General features: G+C 35.0%; 1 protein-coding gene across 1 annotated transcript; it reads right to left on the bottom strand.

The window, feature by feature from the left end:
- Window positions 1–4,424: 4,424 nt before the first annotated feature.
- LOC124435104 lies at window positions 4,425–17,805 on the bottom strand. Its single transcript, XM_046985055.1, has 2 exons — window positions 17,711–17,805; window positions 4,425–6,777 (listed from the first exon to the last, which is right to left on the bottom strand). The coding sequence occupies exon 2, from the start codon at window positions 6,636–6,638 to the stop codon at window positions 4,425–4,427; it is 2,214 nt and encodes a 737-aa protein (XP_046841011.1). The 5' UTR covers window positions 6,639–6,777; window positions 17,711–17,805.
- Window positions 17,806–18,518: the final 713 nt, after the last annotated feature.

The following is an 18,518-nucleotide window of genomic DNA, read 5'->3' as shown; positions in this document are numbered from 1 at the left end:
GGCTTAATATGCACATGAAAATCATGTGGCTTGGACGAGATATGAACTTGCACCTTCGGGATACTAGTCCGCCGCTCTACCTGTTGAGCTATCAAGCCCACAGGGAAAGGAGAGAAAAGAGATTTGACTCCTATTCATTATTTGTATTCTGTAATGATGGCTTTAGAATAAAGTCGAAACACTGTGCCATCCAGTAAACTGCTATAGTGGCGAGAATCTACGTCCATAAACAGTTTAAAAAGAGATTTGACTTGTCTCCAATCCTTGTGGGCTTGGTAGCTCAACAGCTAGAGTGGGGAACTAGTATCCCGAAGGTATGACTTCAAATCTCGTCCAAGTCACATGTTTTTTATGTGCATATTAAACCGTGTTACGATTAATATATTATATATATTAACAGAAGTATCTTATGCTCTTATCTCTCATATCACCCCACTTTTTCCGACCCTCAAATTGGCTAATCTAATCAACTTGTCATACAAATACTTTAACGTATTTCCGACGCTCGCTAAATATTCGACACCGATATCCCAAACACATAAATAACGCGGTAAAGAGAGTTTTAATTCAAAAAGTGTCTTTAAGAAACCGTGTTACCAATTGGTGTTCTCCAAAAGTGTGATGGTCGTGTGAATTGAGAACAGACGAGAGCGCTGAGCGTGCAGTGTATATTGCGCTATATCCCAGTTTATTCTAGTATGTGTATGTCAATATTCACATCTGGGACATTATCTGATTGTCAGCGCAAAACACTACCCATTGCTGTAAACATATAAAGTATTGCTTACTTGTACTGCCCGCCAGGAGATTAATATGATGTCAACTGTGTCTTGTTTGGGTCCCATTCCTATGAACTTCCCAACAACAGACAGACCAGATACTTTAAGCTTTTGTGCAGCTGGTGAATCTCATGCTTTTTATCCGTCAGTGGTAAAAGTCGGGGTTCCGGTTTCTTTTAGAAAGGGTCTCAGAGGTACATACTCATGGCTTTGGATATCAAGACTGTGCGGGCCAATTGGAAATAACATAGATTCCTGTTGCCCTTTCCTCGTCGATTTTCTGTAAAAAAGGACTGATTACTTTGAAAGGAGAGAAAGTGCAAAACTTTATATTTGATAAGTCCACTGAAAATACGTCTTACTGCGAGGACTATGGAGTTCAGGGCGTAGAGCAGATTTGCTCTCTACGCAACTTTGAAAAATTAACCAACGGCATATCCGATTAAGGCAATAGCATCTATAGTATTACCGATTTGATCAAGAATGTTGAGCGACCACATTGTCGCTAGCTGTTATTAGAGAAAATGACGCCTTTATAGCACAGACTGCATGTTACCCACTCGTAAATCACTGCGTTTTCGTGCAGTTACCATTTGTTCCCAAATTTTAGGATTTAACATAGGGATTGACATAATTGCTACAGATTTCTGATCTTGCGAATTTTGCCATCATTCCTTTCAACTACTCAGATGATAAAGTAATTTGGTATACGAGCTGCCTGCTCAGCTGGGCCATCTTTCTTTAGCAACTTCCGCATACCCTCATTTGAAGCTGCTACGTTTAAATTATTGCGCTGATCTCTTTCTGAAATCTCTAAGACATGTGAGCGTGTATCATGTACCTGTAAACACAGTATAGCGGCACGTGCTACACTTTGCTCAATCATCTGTTGATGGAGTGTGACCATTTCGCTCATGTTGCAGTTAATTTCTACCTAATTTTGAGTCGCTACTGATGTAACTTCACCATCATATTGGCTGGGTCGGCCTGAACTACCACCAGTTTGGCACGTGGTAAACGTTTGTCCTTAAATATGTTCTACTTGTAGCATAGCTTGATCGAGGTCCATTTCGAGATAGAAGATGAAAAAACCGAACTGAAAAAATACTCTTTACTACAAAAGCTAGTTTAACTCTGATAGTATATTAATCCTAACACGGTTTTAATATGCACATGAAAACATGTGACTTGGACGAGATTTAAACTCGCACCTTCGTGATACTAGTCCGCCGCTCTACCTGTTGAGCTACCAAGCCCACAGGGATTGAAGACGAGTCAAATCTCTTTTAAATTGCGTATGGGCGAGAGATTCTCGCCACTATAGCAGTTTACTGGATGGCACCGTGTTTCGACTTTATTCCAAAGCCATCGTCAGAGAATATGTAATAAATTCATCCTAACACGGTTTTTAATATGCACATGAAAAAGGTGCGAGTTCAAATCTCGTCCAAGTCACATGTTTTTCATGTGCATATTAAAAACCGTGTTAGGATTAATATATTATATATTCTTTGATGATGGCTTTGGAATAACTCTGATAAAGAACAGCAATATAATATTAGTATAAATGAATCGTTCTTTTTTACCACTGTACTTACCAACTGTTGAAACAAACCGTTTTATTGACGAAAATGCAGTAAAAGTAACAATATAGCACATTTAGTTGTTACCGCTATGAAAGGTTGTGTATAATGGCTATCGAAGGGGCCTTGTAATAGTATTGGTCATTATTGAGGAGTAGGTGATTTGTAGGAGAGAGAGCACTGCGCATTAATTAACCAGTATTTAGAGCACGAATAGCTGTACGATGGCTGGAGTGGATGAGAGGGGACTGGGAAAGATATATGTGGGCCACAACTCCTCCACTTCTCGCTAATTACTAATAGAATTGCAATCAAGCTACAACTTAAAACAAGTCTCTTTCGATTTACAATTCTATCATGTCATTTGCTGTAATTGTCACGTAGCTGTAGAAAGATTTAGAGCAGCAGACATTGTACCAATATTTCGAATGACAAAAAACAAGCCTTCATAAAATAACCATAAAAACCATTATAATTAAAACATGAACAAATCATAAAACTGTATACAGACGCACATCAGGTCAATGTTTTCTAAAGCGGCGTTCCCATATTAAAATTCTGTGTATTGAATGATGAAAGCATTGAAATGTATATTCTTTGACCATACTGCGGTGCCTATTATATCTTTATTTGTGGTAAGATGAGAAGTTGAAGCCGTCCTAGTACTATGACTTGTATATATAGATATGTGCATACCTGCATCTGTCATAGAACGTTCAACTCTGTGTTAAGTAGTGTCAGTGAAATTAGGTTGATGTGGGTTGATAAAGCTGATAAGGAATTGTTTATTTTAACCACGTAGTGGGCCGTTAGTTTTAAATTTTGCAAAACCGAGTGACCACACATACTTAAGAGTGGCAGGAGAAAAGCAAGGCTGGGGAATGGTTCTTATATAGAAAGTGATACCTAGATTTTCTGGCGGTGGAGATGATTCAAAGCGGTGTTAGCATCCCAAGTTAAGTAATATCTAGCTAATGATGAACGAGTGTCGTATATACATTTCATAAATCTTTTGACGAGTGGCAACTGTCTAAATTGCGTTGTGTTTCCTTCCCGATTGAGAATAAAACACTTCTGGTCGTTTTGATTGAACTATATGATGGTCATAGGCAAAAAGAAAGATTTTTTAAAAATTAGTCTGACCTTGTCGTCGTGAGCAAATCGTATTACGACGGGTTTGGCTAAGAGTTTTGAATTTCCTGCTTCAATCGTAACTACATGTTCATTACATATAGAAATAGAATTGATAGAAATGCGAAATTTCCATTGTTCACTCACTTTCAAGGGGATGATTGCACTCCACTTTTGCAAATTAGATTTTCGTACTTGTTAACTAATCTCTTTCAATTTTTTACAAAAAGTTTGTGAGAGTGTTTTCATTTTCTCACAAATGTAAATAAATATAGCTCCATTTTTCAAACATACACTGCATGTATGACAGCAAAGCTGTAGAATGTATTCATAACCCTGCGATATCTTTATAGAAGCAGGATTGTGAACACATGTTCATCGTTAACCTACTGTCGGGCTTCAAATACTGCCTCAGGTGACTTAGCAGTACTACCACAGTTGACTTAACAATTAGAAAAATGTGTTAGGTACAGCAAAAGTGAATTTTTCACTTGAAATCAACCTTTTTATTTTTTTATGTAGTTATATTTCAGAATCCAGCTTGAGATACTACCGTGTTTAAATAAGTGTAAATGCTACTACTACTATTACTACTACTACTAATAATAATAATAATAATAATAATAATAATAATAATAATAATACTTAAAATACATATGATACTACCATTACTATCATTGTTACAGAGCTTAAACACTATACATTTTTAGTACATAAAGAAACCGTGCACACTTGAACCCTCGTATAACGTGGCTTAAGTTATTTAACTGAGATTAAACTATTTCTACTTTGTTATCAAAAAGTTGCTGATGGGTCACCCCACCATATTTTTCTTGTTTTTTTTATTGCATCAGCCTTTTCTTTTCTCTTGCCGTATATTATCCTCCATTCCTTATCGTAATCGTCCGCTTTTCGTTGCTCGCCATCATTCCTACACAGTTCGCTGCTGCTCGTATACGTCTAATAACCAAGGATGATTATCTGACAAAAAAAGATTTATGATATCTAAAGCTTTTAAAAGGCTTTCCTTTGCATCTTTAAATTTTTTATTTATTGAAAGACACACGCTAAGATGTAGGAAGGCTCTTGCAATTCCAGGATTTTGCTCAAAATGGACAATTTTTTTCAGTTTTGCCAAAGCTTGTTGGGCATAAGCCAAGGCATCGCTATGCTCTGGGTTCTTTATTAACGACATGCATTTTGCTAGATTTGACAAGACCATGGCCATGTTGAGTTCGTCATTGGTTTCATTGAATTTTTGTTTTGCCTTATTCAATAAACTGATTGCTTGTATGTAGTCTTTCTTCTCTATCAAAGAAAGTCCAACATTGTGAAGGGACTCGGCTATAAGGCGATCTTTTTTGTTTTGACTTAAATTGTCCCCTACACTTAAATTCATTCTCAATTCTCTAGCTTTGCACAATAACTGGTAGGCTTCAGTAACCAATCCAAGATATAGAAAACATAAACCCACGCCATTCAAGATTTCTGCCATGTTAAGAACGTCGTTGTCAGCGACGAAGTTGGCTGCTTCTCTGTAAGTATTCAAAGCTTCATTAAGTTTTCCAAGTCGTTGTCTGCACCACGCTACTTTGATATGGACAAGTAGTTGCTTCTCGTTATCATCGCTGTATTTGTACAAGATATCAATTAAATGCTTTTCTGCATTTTTAAAATAAAATGTACTGGTGTAACAGCATACTTTTTGCATGAAATTATCAAAAAAAAGGTCAACACTTGGCTCACCTAGATAGTCAAAAAGTTTATTCTCGTTGGATTCAAATAACTTTATTGCCAATTGAAAGTTTCCAAGTTCTTTTTGGCATGTTGCGATATGATATGAAATCTTTATCATAATGAAATCGCTGCTTTTTTCTCTTAGCATACTTTTGCATGTTTGGTACGAAGAAATTGCTGACTCGTACTCTTCGCTGCATCGGTATGCATGTGCTGCAGCTTTAGCGAGCTGTGCTGCAACTGTGAGAGAGTTTTCTTCATGTTCTTGTCCTTTATTGATGGACGTGAGAACGACAAACATCGCAGAGGCGACAACGTCAACTATATACATTGCTTCATCATTCTTTACTTTTTGCATGGCATCCAGCATCCTTTCAGCATTGCTTTCATCAAGCTTGAATTTTTTCAAGCTTTCACCACGTGGCGACAGCCTCTGAAACAAAGTTTGTTCATTTCTCTCCACAACATTTCTGTATACAGCGTTTCCATCAGTTACTTCGTTGACAAAATAACGCAACCAAGTCGACAAGCTATGCGGTGTTTTCAATTTCAAAGACGGGGGTGCAATGGATAAAGCAGAGGCTATTCTTACGTGTTCACCATCTTTTCCAAATAGTTTCATTGCTTGGGGGATTGCTTGTGCCAATGGACAATTGCCACCAACGCCTCCGTCTACAAATTCATCATCGCCAATTCTGACTGGAGTATCAAAGTAAATTGGAGCATTTGAGGTTGCGAGCAGGACTTGGTAGGTTGGGTAAAGTTTGTAGTCTTCGTTTGCTGTATCAAACAACACCAGCTCTTGCTTGCTGCCAAGTTTTTTAGCCACAGCTCCGGCCACACATTTTAAATTGTCGATATTTCTAAAATCTTCAAGTTTACAATCGCCAAACTGATCTTTTAGTACTTTCTCTAATTTGGCTTTTGAGTATGTTTTAAAAGGAATGTTCGGCAACTTAGGGGTATGAGAAAGAAACTTTTGCATTCTCGATTTCTTGAAAATTTGTTTAATTTTTTTACGATACATCTCAATGCATTCATCCACGCTCATTTGTTCCCTTTTACTGTCGTCTCCATCAATTTTATTTCCACCTACCAAACCAAACGCAATCAGACCACCTGTACTGGTACCAACTATCATGTCGTACAAATCGGTTGGATGGATGGGATCCTCTACTCCATCCATAAAGTCAATCAGAAACTCTCTAACGTTACTATCTTTTAAGAAATCTACTTCCTTTTCATCATTGTCTACAAGGCAGCTCACATCATCAGGATTTCTTAACACAATCGTCGCCAATCGTAGAACGTCGTCCAATATCTTCAGCTCCAATATACCTCGACTTCCTCCACCATCTAAGGACAGTATGTCAATTGTTTTTTTTGATGCTTCCTTTCCCTTGCTCATGACGTGTATACACAAAAATAACTCAGTTTTTTTCTTTAACGACAAGATTTAAGTAACCACACCTTCCTTTCTGAGAAAGAAACAAGTTTCTCACGGCAATATCTTAGTTTTGTTAACGAATCTCATATCAAGTTCCACCCTACGAATAAAAATAAAAGCTGTAAGAAGCCAATAAAATAAAGTCTCAGAGAAATTTTCCATACTTGTTTTCCAAGATCAGGAGTTACAAGCTAAGGAAATATTAGATGGCTCCTGGAAGAGCAGGTCCCTGACCTCACTTCGAATAAGAATGACAATATTCTCGTATTTATTATAATGAAATTATTACTATTACTAATATACATAAGAAAGAAATCTTAGTGCTAACTTAATATGAATATAGGGCAAGTAAAAAAATTAAACTAGCCAGCTGACTTGAATTATATATGCTTAGAATTATATTGCATTGAGCTCCCCTTAATTATGTTTGCTTAAAAAATAAGTCGTTTTTGGTGTTTCTCACATAAAGTATAGCATGTCTATTTTGTCTATTTATCTTTTACATACATGAAATATGAACCATTAGCAAGTGAGAGCTATTTTGTGGGAAAGATAAAAAACAACACAACATAAGATGTTAGATTGCAGTAGTTGATTAACTATTTCACTAAGTGCCTCAATGAATACTGCCAACGGCATCGGGCAGTTGACTAAAAACGAAAGATGAATACTTTAAAATTAAATCGTACACAACGCAAATTAACATCTTCATTATAACAAAAGTTGTATTGTAACTGAAATCAGTTCGAAATTTCTTTCATATAAAGGAGAAAGTCAATCTTTGCGATGGTGACAGATGTCACAGTCCAGGGCATTCGGCAATCTATGGCATTTATCGTGGATGAGTCATCAAAGTATGTTATTGATTTCTGTCTTTAAGATACGGAAACAAATTCTTCTAACGCGAACAAATATGAGGAATGTAAACGTTCCTTTTAGAAAACGACAAAATATCCTTTGCCTAGTGACACTAAAAAAACTGCTTGTATTTAGTTTATATTCGCGCAAATGAAATTGCCATAATATAAAGCTCAGCAAGATGCTACATTCATTTACTAACATTGTCAGGAACAATCTTTGTTAATGGTTCCTGCACATAGCACAAGGGTCTCCTGTTTGTGAAGATTTGCCATATTTCACACTCTCAAACCTATTATGCCCAGAATAGTTTTCCGCTTAAAAACATCTCTTTTTGTAGCTTTTCTTTCATTATAGGGTACTTATACTTTTGTTTAAAATATAGTTTTAATTGACCAACGTCTTAAATTTTTATTATTGTTCGGAAGGCATGCGATAATTTTATTAATGTCAATGCACAGTAGGGAAAATGAAATCAAAACAGTGTTTTGGTCAGTTGTCATAATTGTCAAAATGATGCTGTTTGTATCAATGCAAATTGGTAGAATGGCTGATATTCATATATGCAGGATATACCGCAATCAATTAGTTTGAAATATAATGTTTTATATGACTATTAGCCTTATGATTATATGTGATGTGATATGATGTTGCATAGTATGTTATATAACTGTTATTTGATGTTATATATAAGACTGGATTAAGCAACTCTATATTCGCAGTACCGAAAACAAAAATCGCTGCATTTTCATCATATTTCATCATATTTCATCACATTTCTGGCAATTCTATAAACTGGTTGACTCCTTAGTTATGTTCATTACATGTTGATAAGTCTGGATTGTTCTCGTATTTATTGCCCTCCAATGCAAGATAATTGCCCTACAATATATTTGCTGTGCATTTTCAAAAGTTGGTCCCTTCATTTTTGTCTTCAACTTTTGTGCCAAATGCTTGATCCAGTCTTACTTCAAGGTCAGTGACATCAATTCCTCCAATTATCTCAAAAGAAGAGTGGATAAAACTGTGCCATCAATCATGCCGACCTTTTCTCAAACAAAATTCAAGTTTTATATCAACACTATTGCGACTTTATTAAAGTAACACTGACTATCCTATGTAAAAAATGAAAAGTTACGGCTTAGTTATGTGTATGAGACCTTCAAATGTTTAAGTCGCGTTTACTGTGATTGGTCATATAATCACATATCGTAAATGCTTGTTTTAGCGCTGCAATCAGAATTTAAGAAAGTTATTTAACGCCGCTCCCGGTTAAGCGCTACATCTCAGATATTGATAAAGTGTAATTTTGGTAATAAAAGAATACATTAGTTTTTTGTTGCACACCTATGTGAAACTTTTGTCAAGTTATATTGTATTGGACTTTCAAAATGGCGGTTTGTGATACTACTCCCTCTAACATTAGCAATGTTAATTTAAGGAATAACATCCTGTAGGCATTGAATGAAGAATCTATTTGCTGTAATAATGCACATTTAAACATAACGTATGATGGAGGGCGAGTGAAATGGGCAAATAGTTTAGAATTATTGAAAGAATTTGTCAAAACTAATCTTATGGTTCCAGGCCAATGGACTTCACCTGGAGATCAATCTCGACGTTTTAAAAGTACTCGTTCTGACGTGTGCATCGCATGGTATCAAAAAAGCAAAAAACCTTATTATTCCAAGGCAAAGTAGGTAAAATACTAAGAGAAGCTCTGATAAATATTTGTAAAAAGACGGCTTATCTCCTCGTCCGGCTGAAAATATCGTTGCTGATAATTCAAACAAATCAACTGACAGCTAAAAATATTCAATTGTACAAGTACATTGCAATTGCTCGTGCGAGAACACTCAGAATGACATAGAAGAATTGAAATGAAATGTGGAAATATTGCAATCTAGAATTGATGCATTACAGAGCTTAGCAAATGTAAACGAGGCATGCAACTCTAATAATATGTATCTGAAGGAGACTAATTACGGGATCTTGCTGACGAAAAAAAGAAATCTGAATGGCTACAGTTGGAGGTTGTTTCCTTTAAGAAAACGATTGTCCATTTGGCTGAGTTTAAATTAAGGTATGAAACAAACTTGGAATCGGTAAATGGTATGGCAATAAGCAATGATGAGATTGGCCAAGTGTCCAGCGTCCATATTGAGGGAAGTACTCCGAATCAATGTGTTATGCATAATCAGTCAACTCCCTTCCCAAATATTACTTCTATGATAAACATTGATTTTCATCAAATACAGCGTACAAACAAAGGAGAAACTGCAAATGTTTCGCTTAATGACCCCATAAGATTGATTCCAACATAAAAACCCACCCGTGCGTCTAGCCAATGAGAAATAAATCTCGTGCGTGGTTAGGATGTCTATCACAAACCGAGCCAACTGAGGGAAATGAGAACTGTTTTGTTTGTACTGCGATAGCCTACCCAAGTAAAACTGTTGTGGAAAAGACTAGTTCAACCGCTTTTAAAATTAAGGCTTTCCATTTACAGCTATTACATTACCAAAAAGGCCAACGAAATAAACACCAGCTCTATAAGATTAATAAAAGAGTAAATGAGGAATCTTATGAAACAAAAGAACAATATGTTGTGCACCAAGAAAATAAATTAGCTTTTGAAGTCAATAGCAATACCCATCTAAGTCAGCCCAATACCATAAGATATCCTACGCTCAGAAAATATAAAGATAACAGACAAAGAAACAATAACTATGAACCTCGTGAAGTCTATAAAACCTAGAGAATGAACACCATTATTGGCAACAGAATATCAAATAAAGTAAATTGTCGTCCTTTTTTTCCTTGAACCTTTATTTTTTATACTATTTGGAGCCAAAAGTGGAGGGGATGGCTGAACTATGTCCACAAGAACTTGAAGGTCAAAACGCTGTAATAAACCCACTAAACTTGATATACATCAAAAGATCTTCCGACTTTTCTGTTCTACGAAATGCTCACAAACATGAATTTGTACCTTCCTTATTACTGTCTAATACAACGTCAATTGCTCCTAAAATTGACGAGATTGCGAATACCATATTGATGTCAGACACTGATGTTGTTATGTTTACAGAGACTTTGTTAAAGGAACCAATTCCAAACAAAGCAATTAGCATTTCTAATTATCAACTGCTAAGAAGGGATCGAGCTCAAAAGTTGCACGGAGGTGTCTGCTTATACGTAAAGTCATCAATATTCAGCCGCCAGCTTTCAGATATGCAAAGTGAAGAAGAATAGTGGGCCATGCTTCGCCCTCACCGTTTACTTAGAGGGTTTCATCAAATTATAGTCGGTGTAGTCTATCATCCCCCGGGAGAAGATAATGATCGTATGATTTAACACATACAAAATACATTGGAAAGTTTCGAGTCATCTTTCCCCAATAGTGCAATTATTATTGCCGGTGATTTCAATAAACTAAAATTGAAGCGCACTGTAAAATTATTCCAGCTAAAGCCAATGGTCAGTTTCCCAACCCGAGGACCAAATACTCTTGATCAGATTTTGTCAAACCTAAATAAGTATTGTAACCTACCAACTAGTGCGTCACCATTTGGTCTCTCGGATCATGTGACAATTAAAGTCAAACCAAAAGAACGTACCGTTTCTTGCCAATCTCAGTCAATAGTATAACGACAAAGTAAAAAGGCTAGTATTGGCAGATTTTCAATTGCTGTCCCATGGTCCCATATGCTATCCAACGAATATACATGTGACCAAAATATCGAAATAATGACAGATATCGTTAAATACGGACTAAATAAAATGATGCCCCAACGTTCCCTCAAGGTTTATAAATATGATCGTCCATGGATGACTAGACATCTAAAGACACTGATCTCTAAACGCCAAAAAGCATTTTTGTCCGGAAACGCTGCCTTATTTAAAGTTCTTTGAAACATGGTTAACAAAGAATAGAAAAGCATTCGAAAAGTATATTATAAGTCTAAAGTTGAAAACCTTAGAAATGTAAAACCTAATAAGTGGTGGCAAGAGGTCAAACAACTGTGTAGAAACTATAAATTGAACCAAAAAAAACTTTAAGACATGTTATCTACAGATTTAGATAACGATGAAAAATTTTATGTGATAAAATCAACGAATCCTTTATAAATGTGATGCAAGAATATTCTCCGCTATCTACTGAGGCATAAGTGTCTATGGATGAGAACGACCAGTCTATCAAAGTCGATGAAATCGAGGTTGTTGAAAAGTTAAGAAAAATTAGTCGCTCAAAGGCCAGCGTTCGTGATGGTCTACTTAATTGGATACTGAAAGACTATGCAGATATTCTCACGTTACCAATCACACCAATTTTAAATGTGTCTTTCCGAAATTTTCAAGTTCCTAGGATGTTGAAAATTGCCGATGTCGTCCCACTGCCCAAGGCATCAATTGTTAAAGTTTTTACACAAGATTTGAGACCGATATCACTTACTTCTGCTCTATCCAAAATTGCAGAAGAATTTGTTATTGAAAAAGATATAAAACCAATCATTTTAAGATGCAATGATAAGCATTAATATGGTTTTATCCTAAATCATCAACTACCCATGCTCTCATATCGATGATTCATCATTGGCTACAAATGACTGACGGAAAAGCCGTCACAGCTCGAGCTGTTTTCCTAGACTTTATAAAAGCGTTTGATATGATAGGTCATAATTTCCTAATTGCCAAGCTTTTAAGTCTTAGGATCAAACCTTGAACCTTTAACTGGCTGATTGATTTTTAGAGACAGGAAACAAAGAGTAAAACTCAATCAGTGTGTGTCCGATTGGAAAAACGTCCCTGCAGGAGAGCCTCAAGGAACATGTCTAGGACCATGGCTATTTTTAGCCATGATCAATAACTTAGAAATATATGGAAAAACAGAATCAATAATGTGGAAATTTGCAGATGACACCACTACTTCAGAACTAATTTCATATGATCGAAAAACTTATCTACAACAAGAAATCAACCACATTGCTAAGTGATCAATCAAAAATAAACTCACCCTTAATCAAAAGAAATGTAAAGAAATTTTCATATGTTTCAGAAAAACTACTGCAACGTTTGATGAAATCTTAATCGATGATCAACCTTTATAAAGAGCTCAAAATAAAGTAAATGGTTTGAACCAGGGAATATCGTTACTTTTTGACTCTGAAAACGACTACCGTCAACACGACAGTCCTTCTCAGGGCTATACCAACCTAGACGATCTACATTTACAAACATGTAGATATCAAAATGTTGAAATTTTGGGACTCACAATAAGAAATGATTTGAAATGGAACGACCACATAAATGTTATCACTAAAAAGGCAGCAAAACGTCTATATTTCATTAAGCAGTTGAAACGGGCTGATGTAGATAAAAAAGACCTTGTTTGTTTTTACTGCGCTAAAATAAGATCAATTCTTGAGTACTCTTGCCAAGTATTTCACTCTGCTCTACCAAAATATCTATCTGATGATTTAGAGCGTTTACAAAAGAGAGCCATGGGCATCATATTTCCTGAGCACATTATAAAGATGCCTTAACAGCAGCTTATATTCCGACCGGGGGCGGATCTAGGGTATGTCAAATCACTCACGTGACTTATGTTTATAGTTCAAAATTATTTATCAAATTTAATCATTACAATTTTTTGGTCATTAAATTTTCGTTCTGTAATCGTTTCGATTTCATCGTCAAAATTCTGTTTTATGTATGAAAACATACACAAACACCACCTTAGTAAACAGATCAGTAGATAAAACATATCTAGAATTATATTAATTGGCTTACTGATAAGTCGGGTGGCTCGACTGGTTCGACCGATAATGGAGTTCAATAGCGCTTATTTAAGCCATTCAATTGGTGAATAGCCAGATCAGTGGATGATCTGGAATAATCTCGACCGATAAGTGGGGTGGCTGGACCGATAAGAGAGTCTGATTGCTATCGTGTAATTGGTTCGTTTAAATTTTGTCTTACTATGATTGGTTTGACCGATTTTGATTGATAGCAAACTGAACTAACGTATTCAAGCTCACTGTCTAAATTGAATGTTTGATCGTTTCATAGTAATTTTCTAAAGCATGATAAAAACTAAACTACACTCAGATGGAATTTATGGAAATCTTGTACAAATTCATACATTGACATGAATTATGGTATCCAAACTGTGAATTTTTCAAGAGGGTGAAAATTTATGGATGAATTGTAAATGCTTGGCAAAGACGATCTCGCAAGCGACATTTCAGTAAATGATGTTCAAAAGCAAGCCAACATTGTTTTGAGTTTTCTCAGCAGAAATTTACATCCAAAGTCATAAGTAACGGACAACTGAAGTGTATGCATAAATGTAAAATATCAAAGTCAATTTATGCGAGTGTGTAAAGCTGTGGGTACATCCTACATTCCTGCAAACATATTTCAATGGACAAAAAATCTATAGCCATAGGGTGCCATACTATTATTTAATTTATCATAAACAAATGTTTGGGGCTTTACACTTTATGATCATTTATCATTCAATCATTAGACTGTTATACTACACATTGTTTAAGATATGAGAAAACTAACATTGATTACATGAGAAGCTGTTTGCTATAACCTGTGATTTTGAGTCTTTTCTGATCCACGAAACTTTTTATTTTGATGATTTGACTGGAATGGTATTAAACTAATTATTTCACATACATGAAATGTTGTCCCTTGTCACATATTGTCCCCTTTTCTAACTGAACATCTCATGTAGAGATGTCAAGGTGTGTTGATCTACAGCTCATACAAGATTGTTTGCCATAAATTCCAATGGGCTATTTATGTATGAAAAACATTTTCTATAAAGTAAAAATATGTTCCTATACATGCAGATAAACCTCAAAATTTGGTAAAACAGCAAAGTATTTTTCATGATCACTAGGTAATTTCTCTGATGGTCATTATAATTTCTAAACTAAATCATTTCAGACTTACATTCAAACTAGCTTTGATCATATATTTATTGGAAATTTATCATAACAAGTAAGCATAACACATGAACCAACTTTAACACTCATGTAACTATATGATGGAAGGCATGTTGGTTGCATTCTGTTTGTATTGGCAAATACAATGCTACTGATGATTGCTATATAGCACACCTTGCATTTACTTACAGAAGATAACAGTCTAGTGAGATGCCTAATAAACATTAATGACATAAAGCTGTCCTTAATAGCAAATTTTCACTCTGATAATTTTTTCTTAATCTTTGGCAGAAAAAAATTTGAGTTTTTTCTCAAAAGGTGAATTTGCTGCCCTGTATGTGGAGATGGGTAAAGGGTTACAATAAACTTGCCTGGTTTGAAGTCTGAGCTTTTCTACATCTATGAACTGTCTCTTTTAGTACCAAGCTTCTAACTTAACTTATTATATAGAGGTTTGAATGGAGGTCTCTAGGGTGGTCTATACCTGACAACTTGGTAGAAATTTTCAAAAACAATATCTTTTTTGGAATAGCATTATTGTAAATTAAATTTTATGTTCCTAGACATGCTATTTAGCCATATTTTTGGCAAGATAATGAGCCTAAATATTTGGCAAAGCATTCAAGTATTATTCACTTCATTTTTTTTGAAAAAAACGTAAGCAAAATGTTTTGTATCTACGCAAAACGATGCCCACAAAATACATTTTGTATTCCTCTACAACGCTGAAAATGGCATTTCCAAGGCTCTGAAATTCAAAATTTCCTAGGGGAGGATGCCTCGGACCCCTCCTGAGGTGCGGAGAGCCTCCGACGATTTATGAATCCGCCCCTGATTCCGATCCTATTTGACAGACGTAAATCTCTCAGTAGGAGATTCTTTAATGATATAGTGAAGTAAATGGTTTGAACTCGGGAGTATCGTTACATGTTCGTAAATGTAGATCGTCCAGGTTGGTATTGTCCTGAGAAGGACTGTTTTTGTTGTTGTTGACTGACGTTTTGACAATCTTAGCGGTAGTCATCTTTAGAGTCAAATGAGGAGTAAACGTCAGGTTAGCCGTATTTGTTATCTTGTTCTTACATCATTGTATTATGTGTACAGGAAATGTGTATTGTTATTGTGAAGTAGTGTGAAGTGAAATGTTTTTAGTTGTGATGAGTGATTTGGGTGTGATGTTTTTAGTTGTAATGTGTGGGTGTCAATTCTGTATTGTCATTGTGAATTAGTGTGATCAAACAAACGATCAACTAAAACATTTCACTTAACACTAATTCACAATGGCAATACACATTTCCTGTACGCATAATACAATGACGTAAGAACCACATAACAAATACAGCTAACTTGACGTTTACTCCTCATTTGACTCTGAAGATGACTACCGCTAAGGTTGTCGAAACGTCAGTCAACAACAACAAAAACAGTCCTTCTCAGGACTATACCAATCTGGACGATCTACATTTACAAACATGATATAGTGAAGGATAAGAATCACAAACTTTACAATTTATTATCTCAAAGAACTTATAGCATTTATAATCAGCTAAAGACAAATAAAACATTTAATGCAACTAAATATTGCACAAATTGTTTTAAAAACTCTTTTATTCCGAATTTCTCAAACGAACATATCTTTTAAATTGTACGTTGCCCATAGGTTGTACATTCAATCTGCTTATGTAATACATCTTTAATTTAACTTCATTTAAGTTTTACTATTATTAATCTTAATGAATGTAAATAACTGTATTATGGTAACTATAAGTAATAATTGTGTATAATACATGTAATTCAGTTGTAAAAACTGCAAGATGTATTAATATTAAATAATTTTTTGATTTTTGATTTTGATTTATTGTATGAAGTAAATAGATTTTGTCTAATTATCATTTTTGGAGGGCAATAAAAATATTTGGTGTGAGCCTTTAGTAGAAAATTATTTAAATAGGGCTAGGCGCCCACTTAAGCGCCGCTCCCGGATAAGCGCCGCACTCAGAAAAATGAAATTAGGTGAGCACCGCGGCGCTGAATCGAGCATTTACGGTAGATGACAAACGAAATGTTGACTGCACTTCTGAAAAGTTTTGTTTACGTTCGGTGATGGATTTTGTGTTTTCTTGTCGTAGAGAATTTGAAGTGATTTCGGCAGTTTTTATGCGACTCTTTGATCGTTAAGGCAGGATAAATAATTGAGCTGATAGGCTTGCACGATACTCATGTATTTGCTTAAAACTTTAAGAGATATTTTTGCTTGTACTGGTGTTAGCTGTTAATGAAATAGTTACGTTTATTGAAGAAAGAAAGTTTGCTTTAGATAAGGAACAATATAACTTGGTGGCATCAATATACGTTTTGATCACTTGAAATTCATTTAATGTTCTCTTATGTCCCTAAGTATTAACCATAACAATGTTTATCCTTGAATGTACTAATTTATCAATACATCAACAATTGGTGTTTTGAAATGAAATCGTTTTAGCTTCTAGGTTCCGTTCTCTTTAATAAACAATAGTTAAAAAGAAACGCGCACATCCTGACTTTCGGATGCGTTGAGTAACATTTTACTGTTAATACGAAATTCGAATGTTAGTGGTTTAATTATTTACATTAAATCGAACTTAATCGGATAATGAGGATGAGATTCATTTAATGAAGTAGAACGAATCAGAGCAGTCTAATAATAGCGTGTCACAGGAACCATCGGATGTTCAAATCACGTTAGGTTGCGTGAAAGTTTTTAAAATCCTAAGATGTTAGAAGTGTACTGGGTTAGGCTTTAGTCTTGATTGTGTGAAATATTAAATATTTTAAACTGCTAAGCACAAGGTGAACATTCGCTCTTTTCGGTCAGTATGTTTAATTATATCTTTTAAAAAGTATTGTAAAAAGCATAACCTATTATAATAAAATAAATTTAGAAATGGCTTCAACAACATAAATTGAATATTTAAATAATTTATTAGAAATTGTTTTGAAGTAACCTGATATTAAATAGCAGTGTGAACAGGCTACGAACCATTAAGTTTAGATTGACAGAGTAACATAAATGACATAAAGATATAGTTTTGTGATATCCACGATAAATTACCGATTGCTTATTTTGAATGGTTTTTAGTCATTTTCCTACATCATATTCATTGTTCCTTAAGCAATTATTTTCATTCGTTTATTGCAATATTTATAAATATAATATGTACATTTATCACTCACCTCTGTTGGCTGGAGTGAGAAGATTGTTCTCGTCAGAAATCTGTCCCGATATCTCTGCAAGTCTTTTTAAAGTGAGGCTGTTTGTGTCGTTGCAAATGCTTTTATGAGTGCATAAGTCCCTCCCCCAACATGAACGTTAAAACACAGCAGGCTCATATTTCGCAAGAAGCTTAAAATTAGTAAAATGCATAGCATATTTATTGTTCCACAATTATTGCAACACCAAAAATTGACCACCAACCATTACCTTACATGGAGTGATTTCATTACCATTGGTCAGATCATACACCCTGTATTTGTTTGAATTTCATAACAAAAAATACCAAGAATGCCTGAACACATGCGATGGTTTTATTCAAAAGCAGTTGATTTTAATGTTGATTTAGCACTTCAATGTTAAGTAACATCTTGCTTCAATCTTTACTTTGCCTAATTGTTTTACTTGTTAATAACCTGTATAATGTCTTTTATTACACCGGCTGTAAAACTAAAAAAATCGCTGGATCGCGAGAGATTGATGATTGGCATATGATATTCATATATGCAGGATATGCTGTTTTCATTACTTTTGAAATTCATTGTTTTATGCGGATTATAACATACATTTTGAACACGAATCTTCCTATTTTAATCTTCCTACGGCCATCAATCATATCAATATTTTTAAAGAAAATTGAAGTTTTCAATCACAACATTTGCTACTTTATTTGACAAAGAGCATTCCCGATTATCCACCATATAAAAAATGAAAAGTTACAATGTAGTACAGAGCGATAAGATGTGAAGTGTTTTAGTCACATTTCGCTGA

Source organism: Xenia sp. Carnegie-2017, unplaced genomic scaffold, assembly GCF_021976095.1.
Source record: "Xenia sp. Carnegie-2017 unplaced genomic scaffold, XeniaSp_v1 HiC_scaffold_14, whole genome shotgun sequence".
Lineage (NCBI taxonomy): Eukaryota > Metazoa > Cnidaria > Anthozoa > Malacalcyonacea > Xeniidae > Xenia > Xenia sp. Carnegie-2017.
The sequence above is the reverse complement of the archived record's forward strand: the minus strand, read 5'-3'. Positions and strand labels throughout refer to the sequence as shown.